General features: G+C 28.9%; 1 protein-coding gene across 1 annotated transcript in view; it reads right to left on the bottom strand.

Annotated features, from left to right (window-relative positions):
- Positions 1-17,876, bottom strand: part of LOC121132216 (lachesin) — a 209,693-nt gene that overhangs the window by 55,236 nt on the left and 136,581 nt on the right. The window contains exons 2-3 of the mRNA XM_040727608.2: positions 1,073-1,380; positions 722-1,001 (exon numbers count right to left, since the gene is read on the bottom strand). Of these exons, the coding sequence (XP_040583542.2) occupies positions 722-1,001; positions 1,073-1,380 (588 nt within the window). The remainder of the gene's footprint in view (positions 1-721; positions 1,002-1,072; positions 1,381-17,876) is intronic.

Raw genomic sequence — 17,876 nt, 5'->3', positions numbered from 1 at the left:
TAGTTAAACATATTTTTGATACCCTATTAGTAGTAATCACTTTTAATGAGATTGTGACTGATATTTAAAGTTACAGCTAATGCAACATTAGTGGCAATGGGAACGCTTCACATTGGAAAAAAGCAAAGAAGATATTTAAATTAATGTCTTAAAAGTAAAAAAAATAAATAATAATAATTAATGAACGATTGCAATTTATAAAAATAGTTCGGAAAAAGACAATAGTACAACAGGAAAGTAATTTTATTAAGATTGTACATTTTAGAAGCAATTGGGGTATTAGGCAACCCTATTGACTAAGAAGAGGTTAACTTTTATTATGTTAAAATATCGTTTGTCATTATATCAATCATATAGATATTGATTAAAATTAGAAGTTTACTTTGTAGTTAGTGAATTAAAAACTAACTGTTTATATATATATATTTTTTTTTTCTTCCAGAAATTACGTAGAAAGTAGTCTTCCCTTAATATCCAGGTTTATACAGGGGTGATATTCATTAATTGTTCCTTTAGCAGACTAATTATTGTTTATAAATTAATGTTTTACTATGTTTATAGTAGACAAATATTGATAAATGGTCCTCTATAACGATGGCATTACCATGAATGATTAATAAAGTAAGACAAAATATATTGAACGCAATTTACATATATTAATACGATAATAAAACTGATTAATTGGCGGCCATGTTGACTGACAACAGCCTACATTACTTACATTTCACATCCACTTGAATTTCAGCTGTTGCAGGGCTTCCAATCCCATTTGTAGCATTACAAATATACGTCCCAGCATCACGACGAGATGCATCACGGATCTCTAATGCCAAACCTTCTTCCTTACCTTTCCCTGATGGAAGAACACCATTCTTTTTACTCCATGTAATCCTTGGATTTGGATTTCCCTCAGCTGCACAGCGTATTGTTACGTCATTTCCTTTTCTCAAACTTACAGAGGCTTCACGAGCAATTATATTTGGTGGCACAAGGACTTCCACCTGATAAACAAAACAAAAATACGCAAAATATTATTTATTCACAAAAAAAAAAAATATAAATTTTTCTTTACGTCATGTTCTATCATAATTGGTTTTCCCATCACGTCAATTTCACATGTGTATCTTCCTCTATCCTCGGGACGAATGTCTGTGAGTCGAAGAGAATAATTATCGCCTAGCTCCAGGCGTGAATCCTTGCGTACAAGTAGACGGCCAGCCGTTAGAACGCGCCGTCCCTGTTTCCACATTAGGACAAAATTCCCTAGATTAGAGACTTTGCATGGAAGTTCGAGGTTCTGCCCAAGCTCAGCCTTGAATTGTTGAGACCCAGAAATGATATTAGGAGAGTTGGGAGAGGTTGAGTGTCGACTTCTGACTTCTGTAAGTAAAATAAGAGAATTTGTAAAAGTGATAAATAATTTGGAATGGTAATTTCTTATGAATAATTTCTTATATACACAGAACCATAGAGTTTATTAATTGTGCAGTAAATGTAAGGTTTCTTACGTTGTGTGCTTATTAAGAGATTATGTAATTTGAAAGGGGAACAAAGGTATTTTTCTTATACACAAGTGCACAAAATTTACGTTACAATTCCAAATTGACAAAAATTTTAATTTTTGTCAAGTTTTCTTCTAGATATTGTCTCAAAACTGTTTTTGAGGTGTATAAGTATTTTTTTAAAGAAGCAATATTTTCAGAATTATGTATCAGCTTCTCGTTATTTTTTTTGTAACTAATAAGGTTTGAATTATTGAGTTTTTTGCTATTTGTTGATATTACTTTTAAAACTCACTCACTAAGGAGAAATTTGTGTTATTCTAATGTTCAGTGACAGTTGTTACAAGGATTTTGATTTTCCTTGTATTGTGTATATTATATATATATATATATTATAGAGTCCTGAAGAAGTTTCTGAGAGAGAATATCATTAATCCACAATATTGATCAGTCATGTAAAATATAAACCGTATTATGTTATATTTAACGAAAAATCATTCAAAATCGTAAAAGATATATTTATATTCTTCAAAATATATTATTTATTTAACTTCCTTAATTACTAACTCAAATACGATTATTTTCTTCGTTACCATCGTCCCTGGCTAAACTGATAGGGCATGATTTGACGCATACACTTTGTGACTCATAAAATAGATTGGAGAAAAAGTAATTTCATATTTTTTGCATTATTTCAATCCTTTATGAAAAGTGTCAAATCATTCAAATTAAGCCAAGTATGATCTGTTCTGTTTGATAACTTCTTGCTAAAGAGAAGTATTTAACTTCATAATTCCCGTCTTGTAGAAGCCCTAGAACCTATTGGCAAAAAACTCGGACAACAATTTTCACAGGTCCCTATTGAAGCCAAATTTTTACCCTAAGCGCATTCACCATAGACTGTAACAGATGGTAGCCACTTTGTTGCAGATCTAGACTCTAGGGTGGATCCATGGCGTGTTATCAAAGATGGGTGTAGCCTGAGTTGTCGTGATGAAGTCTTGTTGTCGGTTATTCACGAATGATCGCTGCTTTTGATCAATCGCCAGCTTCAAATGGTCTAGATGTTCACATTAAATGGCAGAATTGAGCAAAAAGGACCTTGCTACCTTACTTATATAAGTAAATAAATAGATCATGAAAATTAATTGATTAAAAACCTTTGTGAAAACATACTATGTATAATATACATAACTTTCCTCTATGTACCATTTAATCTACCTTTGATTTAATTAATACTCTTTTTATATGCCTTGCTACATTGGTTTTCTACACATATGTATTTTGATCAAAATCATAAATCTTCTTGACCTAATTTTTATTAAAATAATGGTTGAGGTAAAGAAAAGACGCATAATTTTTTATCCATATAATTTAAGTTTCTTCAATTTTCCCTCTCATTCTTTAATAAATGAACTTTACATCAAAGAACTTTATGAATAAAAATTTATTGCATTAAGTTTTTATTATTATTTTTTTTTTTGACCAAGAGAGCTCTAATCGATTTCTTTTTTTTAAAAATAACTTTACCAAAGTAAAGAAAAAAAACAAAAAAACTTTTATTTCGTTTGAAAAATATATATAAATTGTGATTTAGACTCATTCATAAATAAGTCTATAATGACATGATTTTAAACAAAATCATAGAGTTCATTTAGTCTCTTGCAATGTCATTAGAAATGAATGAATGAGATATAATTATATTTTCAGTGTTGTTTTTAGATCGATTAAAATACATGTACTCTAACGATAGGTTTCTTTTCTTTTTTGAATACTTAATAATCGTTAACTTATTGAGAATAAATTAAGTATAAACGACCTTAGCTCCAAATTAAATGATGTAATGAAGTGATGTAGTTCGGTGGACAACGTGCTTGAGAGAAATTTTTCTTTTCAAATCAATGTGCATTAGTATGACTCACGGACACTTTTAGTTATGGATGATATGTTATGTATATGGACTTAAAAGGCCATTCTTAAGTCAGATAGAGTAATTGTAATACAGAATTATTCACTTACAACTAATCGGTACAACTCCGTCGAAAAAAATTCGAAAAAAATATAAAAAATAAACCGGTTACTCTCCTACTTTCATTGTTGCTTCTGAGATGAGTGAAAAAAATAGCAACTGCATCAATAATTTATTGTAAACTAATTATTCATGTTGTTAACTGACCTGTTCAGGGATATATCTTCCTATGTTTAAAAAAGAGGCCCTTTTTTCCTTCTCTATACATACATAAACAACTGTGTGTAATATAAATCAATAAAGTGGTAAATCTCAAGCATTTTGGGATCCAAAAGAAAGAAAAAAAAACCTAACTTGGTAGCCCTAGCAATTTTATTACGTTTAATTAGATTAGCTACAAGTTGCTAGGAGAGGGAGAAAATAAACACAATTTTCACTCAGTATCAAGCAAGGAATTACTCCTTATTGGATTTTCAATTCTACTTTGAGTCCAAAAGGGACTTGTACTTTTAACTCCCCACCAAATTTTCATCGTTACTCTCCGTCATAACAGAGCAAACACACTCGTGGTTACACTTAGTACTTAAATTTTTCACTACAAGAATTAATAATAAAAATAATAACAGCCAATAAAAAAAACACTGTTCAGTTTGAGAACAAGAACAGAACTCGTACTTTAGAAAATGCAAAGGATTCGCAACACTATTGATAAGTTAGTTAACAAATTATGACCTTACATGAGATCGACCATTTTTGTGCTTCTAGCCTGGGCTGTTATTTTTCAAAATAGACTAGCTATAAAAGAAAAAATGAATTAAATGAAAACAATCTAGTAGTTAATTTTATGAAATTACAATATAGTTTTTGGGTTGACATATTTATATTACATATGTCGTAATAGTAAGAATTAAAAAAAAGTAGATTTAATCCCTTAAGACATTTTTATACGATCATTTAAATTCAAGTCTCTTTTTTATTACATAACTATTCTACAAGTAGAAGAAATAGCCTTCAGTTGATAAAAAGAGGATATTCAAAATCTTTTTTAAATGGTCATTATAAGCCTCTTTGTACTGAATTATAAAAACCATAAAGATAGCTTTCACTTTAAAATCAACCGAAATAGTAACGAAGATTAATAAAAGCTGGTTAGAAGCAGAAAAAAGTACTGCCCGCCACTTTTTTTAAAGATTGAAACTTCAAAAGCTGCTCCTAGGGGTTTTTTAAACCTCTAGTATGATTTTTATACAAATTGGGAAATAATTTTTTTTGCTAACATATCTAATCATAATTTAATATTATAAACACTAGAGTTTCTGTTCCGAGATACCTTTTCCTGGGATTTTTTAGGTTTATATAATTACGATCAATTTTTGAAAAATCCAACATTCAGTTATTTCATGATAAAAGTTTCATCTAGTAATAAATAATCGATAATAAATTATTTCCAAAGAACTACTAGAATGGTTCGAACAGTTGAACTTTACTACAATAACAATCATATACATTCTAAGTTCCTTGTTTCTTTAAATAATCTATAAATATTTAGAGCATGCACTTTGATAATTTGAAAGATAAATATTCATTAGGAATCAACTCAAAATATGACACATTATATATGAGTCTGTAATTGTTTTGCGAACTATTTCATATCCACAAAAACTTTCTGTATTTAAATTATAATGTAGTCATATCCAAAGAAAGAAAATATTTATTCGTCAGATAAAAAGTCAATATACCAGGTTTTTTATTTCTGAAGTATATAAAAAAAATCACAATTTTTGTATATTTATATAAAAAATCTCATTCTAATAAATTTTACTGTTAAAATGACATACTAATTTAATATATTCAGTAATTATTTTTCCTTTTTTGTCTTTTAATTTGTGTTGTTGAAAGGGAACTCATGAAGTGTAACCGTATTGACTGTCAAGCAAGGACAAATCAATTTAGAATAAACATTACTGATAGGACGATTAATTAGAATTGGGAATCGAAGAATTTGGTGTTTTTTTCTTGAATCCGGACTGGGCAAATAATATGTAATTTCCGATTTCGATTCTTATTTATTACCGGTATTTAACTAATTTTTTTTTATATGTGAAATTTATTTCCAATTGTTTTTTTATGAGAACAGCTGCAGATTTTGGAATTAGTTTTCTAAAAAAATGAATACTTAAGTTTTTTATTTTTTTTTAACAACTGTAGATTTTATAACTTTTTTTCCAAAAAAAAATAATTTTTTGAGAATACAAATGGGGTTTTGAATATTTTTTCTAAGAAATAAAATTTTTTGTGAGTAGTTGTTTATTTAAAAAAAATTTTAAATATCAAATTGTATATTTGAGATTTTTTTTTAAATTTACTATTTCAGTTATTTTTCCAAATTTGATTTCGAAAACATTTTAATTTTAGGATTTTTTTCAAAAATATTCCAAAAACCATCCCCGCCCCCAAAAAATGAGAAAAATTCTAACTATTATTTAAAATATTTAAGTATTGCGAAATCGTTACTATAAAAAAAAGAGTCCTTTTGGGAATTATTCATTACAATTTTTTCATTCAAACTCGTGAATTTTCTTATGAAGTTTATACTAAAAAAGGAAGAAAAAGTTGACTTGATTTGTGGTTGTTGCTTCATGTTTCTTATAACCGAAGTAATTTATTTAATAAAAATTGGTACCTGAGATAATGTTGACTATTATTGTATTTTTATTATATCTGAAATTCTTGTATCCGGATTTGATTGTAGATGTTTTATGAAATAGGAGATCTGATACTTCCGAAGTCTCTTATTTTTATAAAAAGAGTGGCATGCCTTTAAGTTATACATGAGTTAAATTTTAGCCCGCGGGTGGGATTGTGGAATTCAAAATTATACCAGCTCTATAAAAAAAATAGCTTGTTCATATCTTACTAACTCAGTTTTTTTGTTTTAAATTAAGTTAGATCGAGTTACAGAATTCAAAAAACTACACTGTAAGTAATAATGAAAAAAATATAGAAAAAGATAATTTACAATATAGGACAGGATAAAACTAGTTCAAAATTATTGTTTTCTACTTAAAATATAAAAAAAAATAAGTTAAGGTTACAGGTACAAGCGGGATTCCGAAATTTGACAATTTATTTAACAGGAGATTAAAATATTTAATACATGCAGACTGGGAGCCCAGAACTTGTTGTATTATTGAAGATTATATCTCTGTTATGTCCAATTAAAAGGTTTCATCAGACAGCAAAAACAAATATAAACGAGTTTTGTTTTAATCCCATGTGTCTAAGTGAAAAACTATCGGAGCAACAACAAAAAAGGCAAGGAGGAGTCGATCTCCTCTGCGCCGATGTCATTTTCAAGAAGGCTGTTGAAATCCTCATTTGGACTGCATAGAGCATGATGAAGTCCTTTAATGATGGGAATACAGGCTAGAAAATTCAAATTTCTGCATGAACAATATTGCTAACTTAGGGGCCTGCTTCCATGTGGGTCAACTCCAGCCTTGAACTCAACGCCTTTGACTGTGCAGCTTATGGAGTCTTGGATAAAAAAGTTATCCTGCTTAAATTTGGATTTACTACGAGCAACTATCATAACATCATGGTACGCCATGGACACAATATTCAAGAGTTGGAAATCTGTTTTCTAACGTGTCGAAGTTGTTATTGCTTGTGAAAATTGAATAAAAATATAGCTAATTATATTATTAAAACATATCTCAAATAAATTTTGAGTTTATATTCTTGAATTTTAAAAAATATGGATTTTTTTGTAGCATTGTCACGTAAAAAAAAAAAAAAATACTAACACTCTGTATATAAGTATCTAAAAACAGTTTCATTTGTTTGAACATCGTTGAGCATCTCCTTAAATTTAAAAGAAATATAATTATCAAATATATAAGCTTTTATACGAGTATAAAACTAATGAAAAATTCTAAATAGGTCGAATATAAAAAGTAGCTTGACACATCCCTCCTCTCTATCTCTTTCTCGACTTACTTTCACATAAGGGGAAGGGGAAAAAAATATTTACAATAATTAATTACATATATTTCACATATTGCCATATGTGAAATTTAATTATATTATTTCTCACTTCCTCACTCACTCTCTCTGTTTCTTGAAATTACAACATACTGTTTTGAGAAGAAATATATAAAAGTTGATTAATTACAGGATCTTTATTATTAAAATTATCAAAAGTCGAGAAATATATATCATAATTGATATAACAAATAGACTTAAAAGTTTTTAATAGATCTTTATAAGAAATTGAAGAAGATTTAATTAGTTATTTATATCTTATGTATCAAAGATTTATGGATGGGCTGATTAATCATCTGTATTTACATAGTCTATAATATATGAGAAACATTTCAGTTATTAGTTTACTTTGTAAATATATATTGTACAATAAGAAAGAACAGTAAACATATGTTTATATGTTTAAGAAAAGGTGGATAAATTACACTAGAAAATAAATTTGTTATGAAATTCCACCTGATGGTATTAGAAACAATAAGCCAACAAACGTGGATAAATATGGTCTTGTAAAATCAGCAGTGAAATAAAAAGAATTGATATGAAACCTAAAATCCTTAAAGCATTTTTAAATGATAGAACCTTATTCTATAATTTTTTTTCATATTGCAATTACAAAAAGAGCGCGATCTTCAAAAGTCATATTGTTTTAACCCCTGTTTATGATCATCACTATGATACATAATTTAAAAATTCATAAAATACATCCTGTCAGTATGTCAATACAAAAGAAACCAAAAATGAATGCGGCAGTCATGACAATTTAAAGAATATATGTTAGGAAAGCAGCTTAACTTTGATGACGTTTAATTAAATTAGCTGCCGTCAGCTATCTGATTAAAGAAACAAAGACTATCCCCACACCGTATCTTGCACTGCTATAGACAAGAACTACTCCAATGTCAATCCACACTTATATTTTGAGTGAAACAAGCACTTACATTTATCAATCTGCAACATATCCTCAGCGTTACTTTTCTACTGTCATACACTAAGTATTAAATTATACTTTTTGTTCTCTCTCACAATAAAAGAACAATGATGACAGCTTTGATAAAATGTCATGTTCCTGTAGCAATTACAAAAAGAACGGAATTTTCTTAATCCGAACAAGAACTTTGTTTGTCTTAAGCTCCTACAAATCTTATTTAATTCTTGTAAAGGGAACATCTAAATATAGAGTTATAACTAGTGGATTTACTTATAAAAAAAGTAGAGTAAAAACAAAGGATTACTCGAAGTTATCAGTGTAAGTCCTTGTTGGACTTGCAATAAAATCGAGGATCAGCATCTGAGTAATTTTACGCCCTATGTCCTAATTTTATACAAAGTCGAATTTGTGTTTATTTCTTGCTTCTCATTGCTCCTTGTAGCAGATCTAATGAAACGTGATTACAGCTAAACTGCTCTCCTTTTAAACGTTCTTCATTTATTTTTTTTTGATTACCACGTTCATTTTCGGGTTCTTTTATTTTTACCTACCGACAAACCATGTTTTATGTATCTCTCGACACATTTGTAGAATGGAAGGAGAACAAAATTTTAATATTTATCAACAACAATCCTACTTTTAACACCGAGGGGGTGGGGGCAAAAGATATTTATTGTGCAAGTAGACAATATTATATATTTCAATATTCAAGGAGATAATTTTTTTTCCATTATTAGGTCTGTGGACACTTTTCTTAGAATTAATTTAGTTGTGACTTGTATAATTTTATGAGAGTTAATATTTCTTCTTTCGCTATTAACTAATTTAAAGTATTTTGTCTATAAAATTATCTATGCGCCTCACTCTTATAACGCAGCCTGTTTTGATCTGATAACAAATTAACGTACTTATTCGTATTTTAATTAGTATATATAAGTTTATTTGGAATCCGTCATGTCGTATAATGTATCCACTTTTTTGGTTTGATAAGATTTGTTGAGGAAAAAAGGGAGAGAGAGAGAAAAAAAAAGAAGACATAAGTGTTTTTTTTCTCTGAATAATCTATAACCATTTTTTGATCTAAGTGATGTCTATATTTTATTTGTTTGATAAGCAACGAACTAATCTATTTATGGAAAACATATTATAAAATTATTTGTCAAGCAATCAAATTAACGATTTGAGCCCACAACTATGCTAGATAAACAAATATATCAGTTTTAAAGATAAAGGTAAGGTCTAATCAATTAGGTATTTAAAAAAAATCGTTAGTTTATAAGTTTTTTACATACCTATTGAGCATTTGTTGATATATTATAAAAGTTGTAACTTGTATAGGCAAACAGCTCAAGTCCAAACAAGCAAAATTACAATACTTTCAATAAGGATAATGCGATATTTTTATTTTATTTTTTGTAGATAAACATTTTATGGTGCATTTGATAATTCAAGGGTACACAACGTCATCACATGTAAATATATATAATAAATATATGGTATTAATAGAAATAAATAAAATAATGACGTAGTAGGTAATTTGATTGACGGATTTTTTAATTATATAAGACTCGTCAATGGAGTTTGTACAAGTTACAGCCTATACAGAACATAATTTTAAATATTATAAATGCCTTATTAATGTAGTCAAAGTAATATAACCCTCTTGTAAATGATACTTGAAATACATAAAATATATAAAGTTAAGTTGTTTACTCATATTTTACTGTCTAAGTAATAGAAAGACACACATTCAACTGTTGTTATAATTTTCACTCTACTCCCTATGACATAAGATAGCAGTTCTCCGTATTACGAAATTATTTTTTTACCTTTTTAGGAGAAAGTCATTTTAAAAATGTACTACATAATCAAATAAAATTAAATTCAAACACTCATAGTATTACATTTTTGGTAAATGTAAATTTACTTAAATAATATTATAATTCTGCAATGTCATGGAAAAAATAAATATTTATTTTTATTATAATGTATGAGCTGTCGATCTAAACGATCAAAATAGAGTTATAAGCAGATGAAGACTAGTGTTGTCACAAAACCAATATCTTTATATGGGTGGTTCAAGTATCAAAAAAGGAATTAGTATTTCAATAATTTCGAAGCCTTTTCGAGTGACATAAAAAAAAATGTTGATACCTAGGGTACATAAATTGGGGCTTCCTCAGAATTTTTGTTTGAATTTGTAGGAGAATGCTAGTTCATAAATTTGATGACTTATAAAAAAACAATTTTTGTTCTTACTAAGTAGAGATACGATATATATATATTTGGCAATTTGGAAAATCAAGAAACTTTCTACTTTCAAAAAAAAAAAAAAATAGATCATTTTGTAATTTGAAGGCACAATCAATCTTGTTACACCAAATCAAACTGTAGGTTAATACTACTTTTTATTTTTTTTGATATTTATTTAGTTGGCCATGTAAAGCAATGTTTTTTTTATTTTTTTCCCAAATTTATTATCATTATTCATCAGTTATTGACATCTTAGTATAACCTAATTACTTGTGTTTGTGTTCATAAGTGATGGATAGTAAGAATGATATATATTATTTGTTAATGAATTAAAAGTGTAAGTCCTTATTAGCACTCATCTTATAATTGAAGATCAACCTCAGATTAATTCCTGACTACTCCCTTTACGGAGTAGTTAGATTTGTGTGAATTTTATTCCTCTTACGTCATGACAGCTAAGTTACTCTCCACCAAAATATTGTTCAATTCTAAGGGGTTAAAATTTCATCTTTCGGTTTCTCTTTTTCAGCATGCCAGAAGGTCATATTATATGCAACTCTAATTATATCCAAAGGAAGACATGATCACAAAATCTCTTTAAAAATATGGAATATTTTTTAGTTGACTAATTCTTTAAATACTCATAAACTAAATTCTGGTTTATCTAAGGTATAAGCTTCAAAATGTAAATTTATTTTAAAAACATTATAAAACTTTGAACAATTAAAGGTTCTGTGATTTAAAATGTTTCTTAGATTGTGGAGAGAATATGCCACGAAAAGATACATTTGTAAGTACATTAGTTGTTTTTGTGCTTCAAAAATTACATTCATTGTGGCATTTTCACTCTTACAAACAAGAAACACTTTAAATCCCATACTCTTTTCATTTTGAAAGGCACAACTGTTCAGGCTTGGAGATTATTTTATTCAAAGTTCCTTAAAATGAGTTATCCATTGGTCCGTTTCAAAATTAATCACGTTGTTTTAGTTTTAATTCTTTAATTCATGGCTACTTCAGTCAACATTATTCATTTGGTTTTTAGACTAATTTAAACTAAAGTACTCTCGCTGTATCAATTTGACTAATAATAATACAAACATTTTTGTCTTTGTAGCACATGGTATACAAAAATTCATTGCTAACAATACGAAAAAAATAATCTTAGTATACATAACATATATATTGTTACGAAATGACTATACCTATTAGATAAATTGACAATATTAAAATTTAAAAATAAAATTATTTTCTATATTTTTAATTCTTAAATTTTTTGGAGGAGTTGATCAAATTTCTTATTCTTGTGTCTCTTTTTTTTATGTTCAAGGAACCTTGGTATACATAAAAATAGACTACAATATATAACTTTCTTTTAATTTAAAAATACAAGTTTCGACAGCTTCAACAATAATATATACAGCCTTTCTTTATAATAAGAACTCTTTACGTAGAATTTTTGTTTGTTTGTGAAAAAGATAATGAGAAAAAAAGTTTATAATTGATATATTACGATTGTGCCAGAACACAAAGACTATATTTTATACCGAAACAACTTGAAAACTGTTTAAAGCCTGCTTTTGAATGATTCATTTCTAAAAAAAGAATAAAGTATGTATATGTTTTCTAGGTAATCTCATACCTAAATATCTGATGGTGGTGCGTCAAAACATAAGTAATCTTAACAAATAATTTAACATTAAATGATAATTTCCCAACCCATTTTTACTTCATCAACATAAACGATCAAATATTTATTTTATACAGTGTGGGGACCCAGAACTTGAATTAGAATGACTAAATAATGAAGAACGTGATTTTTATCGAATTAAGAAATGAATTTGTGACTTGTTTTAATAACAAATTTAACTATATTTTTTAATCAAAAAGTCCTTGTTCACAAGCAATAATAACTTCAACACACCAGTGGTACCGATTGGCAGCTCTTGACGATGAAAGCCTCAGCCATAGTGTACAACACTGTCCCAATGAGAGGTGTGATGCACTTTCTTCTCCAAGACGACATAAATAAGAAAGTCTAAGAGGTTGAGGTCTGGACTGAGTAGGGTCCCATGGAGGCAGGAAATAAGTCAACCTTATTGTTGCTGCAGATATTTTAGTTCTTCTTGGCTGTATGGGGATATAATAGACTTTTTAATGTTGTTGGACATTGGTCTCTGCAGCCTTCTCAGCACAAACGCTGGCAGGAGGAGATCACACATATGCTGTTGTTTTTTTGTTGTTGCTCCGATATTTTTACACTTGGGGAGATGAGGAAAAAGAAATTGTGTTGTTTTGTTTCAGCTGTCGCTTGGTTACGTAATATGTTAAATCGTAGTTGAATAATACTGAAACTTTTGTGTTCCCACTCTGTACCTTTTTTTTGGCCAATAAACTTTGTAATCAAATTTTTAGAACGATTTAAAATATCCAAAAATGTTTTCAGAAGTCTAGAGTCTGTTTTTGACTTCTATATGGGTTTGGCGGATGTTGCTCAAAATCGGCTTTTTCTGGAATAATAATATAAATTAAACCCTTTATTTGGAAAAAGACAAATGATAGGAAACAAAGGATTTTGGCTAATTTTTTTTTCCGGATATTATAACCGACATCACTTACTAACGAAGGCACATAAACGGATCGAAGGAACAGGAAATAAAATAAAGATAAGGAATGTTACACCAAGGGGTTCAGATAAAGTTACTCGCTGATCAGCAGAAACTTTCCCTCCTTGAGAAATAAATTTCTCAAAATAGATACAATGAAAAATAATCCCAATGCATAATTAATATACGACAAAAGATCAAAATACAAAGATACATAAATATCCATCGAATTAAATTGAAATAAATAGCAATTAATCACAAATTTTTTAAATAAATGTATGCGCTGTACTGGTATTTTTTTTTCCATTAGAAAATCTTAATTTCAAGGTACACACATTATCATCAGGACCTATTATTTTTTCAGACAGTCCTAACGAAGTATGGGATCTTCTGAAATGAGTGCAATGTCGTTAACTTCAACTTCATCAATGCAATGTTTCCATTTTCCATGAATTTGTAGACTTAGCAAATATTAATTGTACCATTTTTTGCAGAAGTGATCCCTACGTCCTTTTTTTTTTTTTTTTTTTTGAAATTAGGAAGCAGTCTATTGACACAGATGAGAAGGTCTTATGTATTCCAAATCTTGAAGATCTGAGCTTCTACTGAATAAAAAAGATAGAACAAAAATTACGAACTTTCATGGAAAATAAAATTCTTGATACCTCAACAAATGAGGTTTGATTATCAGGATTGAGTATCTCTATGATTCATCCTCCGCCTAAAAACTTCCAAGAATTTTTCCATCTCCATTTTGAGTGTAACACTAAATGAATTGCTCTACTTTGAGTGGTATTCCTTCACAAGTTCTCGTTCAGAATCTAAAATGGCAATCGATTCCACAGTCCAAAATTTATTTACAAAATTATTTAATTCATAGTCCTCCCTATTCGACTTTGAAATATTTGTAACTAAAACTTTATATTTAAATTCAAAAGGGATTTGATATGAGTTAGGTACCAATATAATGTAAACAAAAATTGTCTCTAAAGCTGTAGGCAAAACAATGCTATCTGGATGTTTTATAATATTCCCGGTAACAAAATAGATATAATTATCTATATCAATTAGAATGTCAGCACCCAAATGGGAATTACCATCCTGAATGGCTAAATCCAAATTTTTGCAATGCCGAATTTGTTTCAATCAATAAACATAGGTTCGAAGTCCGAAGAAATTATATCATCACTTTCATGACAGTTTTAGAATAAACATTAGGGGAATCCGGATTAGACAATCAAAATGAAGTCATCGAAGTTTTAAAAGTTGATTTTCGAAACCACAGATGGTAATTTCAAAAGCTTGCGACCATGGAGTGGCATCTTATTAATCACACCCTTGGATATCTAGGATTCCTGTGATATTGTGTCGAAAATAACCGTATAAGTATAAATCGGTCATTAGAAATCAATGCGGAAGGTATAACCTCAGTGGGACGGGGCGTTGTTGAAAGAATGTGAGTCGAGTAATAAATTAATAACTATTGATGAAAATTCTTTTTTATGAAGAAAAAATATCAAATTGTGAATAATTGATTAAAAAAATTTAATAACTTTTAAAATGAATTTTAAAAGATCTTTGTAATTAAAAACAATTTATAAGAAATTATACTCCTCTTTCTTCACCTAAACCTCAACTAGAGAAAATGAAAATAAATCTATTGCTGGTAGCAATAGAACAATTTGGGGAAACACATAAAGAACCAATATGATCAAAATAATGTATTTTTACACATACATTATAAGATTTCGTACAATTGTACAATAACTACCCTTGTTATTTATTACTTCTTATTTCTTGGTATGTCTCTTAACCAGTGTCTTAACACAAATAACCTACTCATTTCATTTGAAAAGGCACCTTTCTCAACGATAAACGACTTACATCATTTTAGCTCGACACTTTTAGTATCAACAATATATGTCAAGTACTTCCATTAAAAGGAAAAAATAAAAATAAGAAGACAAAGAATAAAAAAAATGCTGAATCAAATGGTTAAGGACCATTATTACTACTGTGGCCATTCATAGAGGCATGCATATCTTATCTTTGAACTTAGCTCTTAAACAACTTTTTACTTTTCCATTTCAAAATGACGAATAAAATGTTTAACTTTTCTCTCTTTGACATAAATTATCATCATAAATTACCATTATATATTTAAATAATATTAATGTGGTTATATCTCTCATTTTATGAAGGAAATAGAAAGAGAGTGAACAAGCAATTAAAAAGATCCATTATCTGTGCTCCTTTCTAAAAGTTTTAATTTTTTTTAAATAGGTAAATAACATAACTCTTTATGGAGTTGAAATTATTATAAATCAAAAGAAATTACTCCAATTTAAAATGCCTCATAAGCTTGTTGATTGACAGTCAATTGCTTTAGTATATTAATCGTCTTTTTACCATAACTTTTTTTAAACGGAATACACATTTATTCAAGCATGGAAAAAGATTCAAAATTGAAAGTATTCTTACTTAAAAAAATCATCATTACATTATTTAACTAATATGATCATTTAAGTAAAAAAGGTAGGGAATTTATAACAGATCTTTTTTTGATAAACATAAAAAAAGATACTGCTACAAAATTTTAATTACACTTGAGTAATATAATCAAGATGATTAAAAATAAATTAAAAAATTTTGGGCAACTATTCGTTGAAATATTTGATAAGAAATAATTTTTGAAGACTAACAATTATTTTTTGAAAGATCAATATTTTTCTATTACAACAGTAAGTTATTCATTGCTTTTCTATTAACTAATAAAAATTAGATTGGTTAACAACTTTGATAAGGGATTCTTATAGAGTTTGGTCTGTTGATTCACAATATATGTATGCTTAAATTTGCCCCATCACATCAACTTTTGTGCTATCTGGTCTTTAATATTAATGGATGTTTACATTAAAAGGCTATAATGATACCACATGTGTCTGTTATTTATGTATGTATTTCTCTCTCTTTGACTCAGTATCTACTGCGTGTTAATACAGAACTCGGTGTGTACCAGTTTTTGCTTTAGTAATCAATATATCCTTTAGTTAATCCAATCGATACCAGTAAAACTCTCATTGGATGCACTTTCTTGTGTTGCTTTCATTTGGATTTAGTAAACGTTCAGGATTATTATTTTTTTTTAAAGGAGTCTTTACGAAATCGGAACACATCTTTATGAGTATATAAGCTGGTCATGTCTAAATCCTCACGGTAACAGAAGTGATGTAGCGATCCAGATATATTTTTCTATATCTATGGATGGTTTACTTTATCACCTCAATGACGGAACATAACTCCCTTCGTTAAGAGTGTGTACCTTGCTTATTTTAAAGTACCACTTGGAGACCAAGACAAAAATGGGTAACTCACATAGTATGCATGACTAGTCTCAAAGCTCTGAGGTCATGGTCTCTTGGAAAAGATACTAAGCTAAAATTTTGTTTGCCGATGATTTGGAGAGAACCAACAAACCACCTAGATTATTGCTACTTCTCCCTTATAAATGTTTAAATATTCAATAATAAAAAATAAAAACGATACATGACAGACCCTAGTATCTCCTTTGCAACACGGCTAGTCCCTCATTTGGATGAAATACCTATACCTGTTTTGACCAAGTCAGCAGATATGAGGAAGCACATACTTCAGTTCATGATGATGATGAAGAAGATTGGGATGCAAATTACACACCATTGGGTTCATTGTTTGGTCTACCTTCTCTATATAGTGAACCTAAAATGAATAACCTGATTCGAGATTTGAATTTATCGAAGCAATCTGCGAAGTTTTTGGCAAAATATGTTTGCTCAGGGCACAAGCGTCATATTTTATCGTAACAAAGATACAGAACTGAGGAAGTTATTTGATTCTGACAATCACTTTGTATACTGTATACATTGAAGGGCTTCTTGTGGCTATGGGATTAGTTCAAGTGAGTGGAGACTCTTTCTTGATCACTCAAAAATAAGTTTAAAGTTTGTTTTACTTCCCAATGGTAACATATATGGATATATCCCTATTGGACACTCAATTTTCATGAACAAGGAGTATGAAAACATCTAAATAGTTTTGAACGATTGAAATACCGCGATCACTAGTATTTAATCTATGTGGATTTAAAAATATTGAAATTCCTTTTGTGTAAACAAGGAGTTCCACAAAGTACCATTGTTTCCATTGCTATTGGGACAGTAGAGCTGACGAGGATCATTGGGTTAGAACGGAATGGCCATCAAGGCATAGGTTGGTACCTGGAGAGAAAAATGTCATTAATGAACACCTGGTTGATCGAAGAAAAATCATCTTTCCACCAATGCACATAAAACCACTTCGAACAAAACTAATTTATTACTTTTCTCTCATAAATTAAGGTGTTTGGTATGTGTTGTAGTAATTTTCCATCATCCCGTTGTTCAAAAACTTGATATAAACAAAGAAATGCCAAATTTTTTTCAGGGGGAATAATGACGTTTTCTTTAAAAGACAATTCTTGCTTTTTAAAAATTAAAGACAAGGAGAGGGGGGGAAAGCTCAGAAAATTGATGGATTAGGTTTTTGCTGCGTCAAAA

Source organism: Lepeophtheirus salmonis, chromosome 2, assembly GCF_016086655.4.
Source record: "Lepeophtheirus salmonis chromosome 2, UVic_Lsal_1.4, whole genome shotgun sequence".
Lineage (NCBI taxonomy): Eukaryota > Metazoa > Arthropoda > Copepoda > Siphonostomatoida > Caligidae > Lepeophtheirus > Lepeophtheirus salmonis.
The sequence above is the reverse complement of the archived record's forward strand: the minus strand, read 5'-3'. Positions and strand labels throughout refer to the sequence as shown.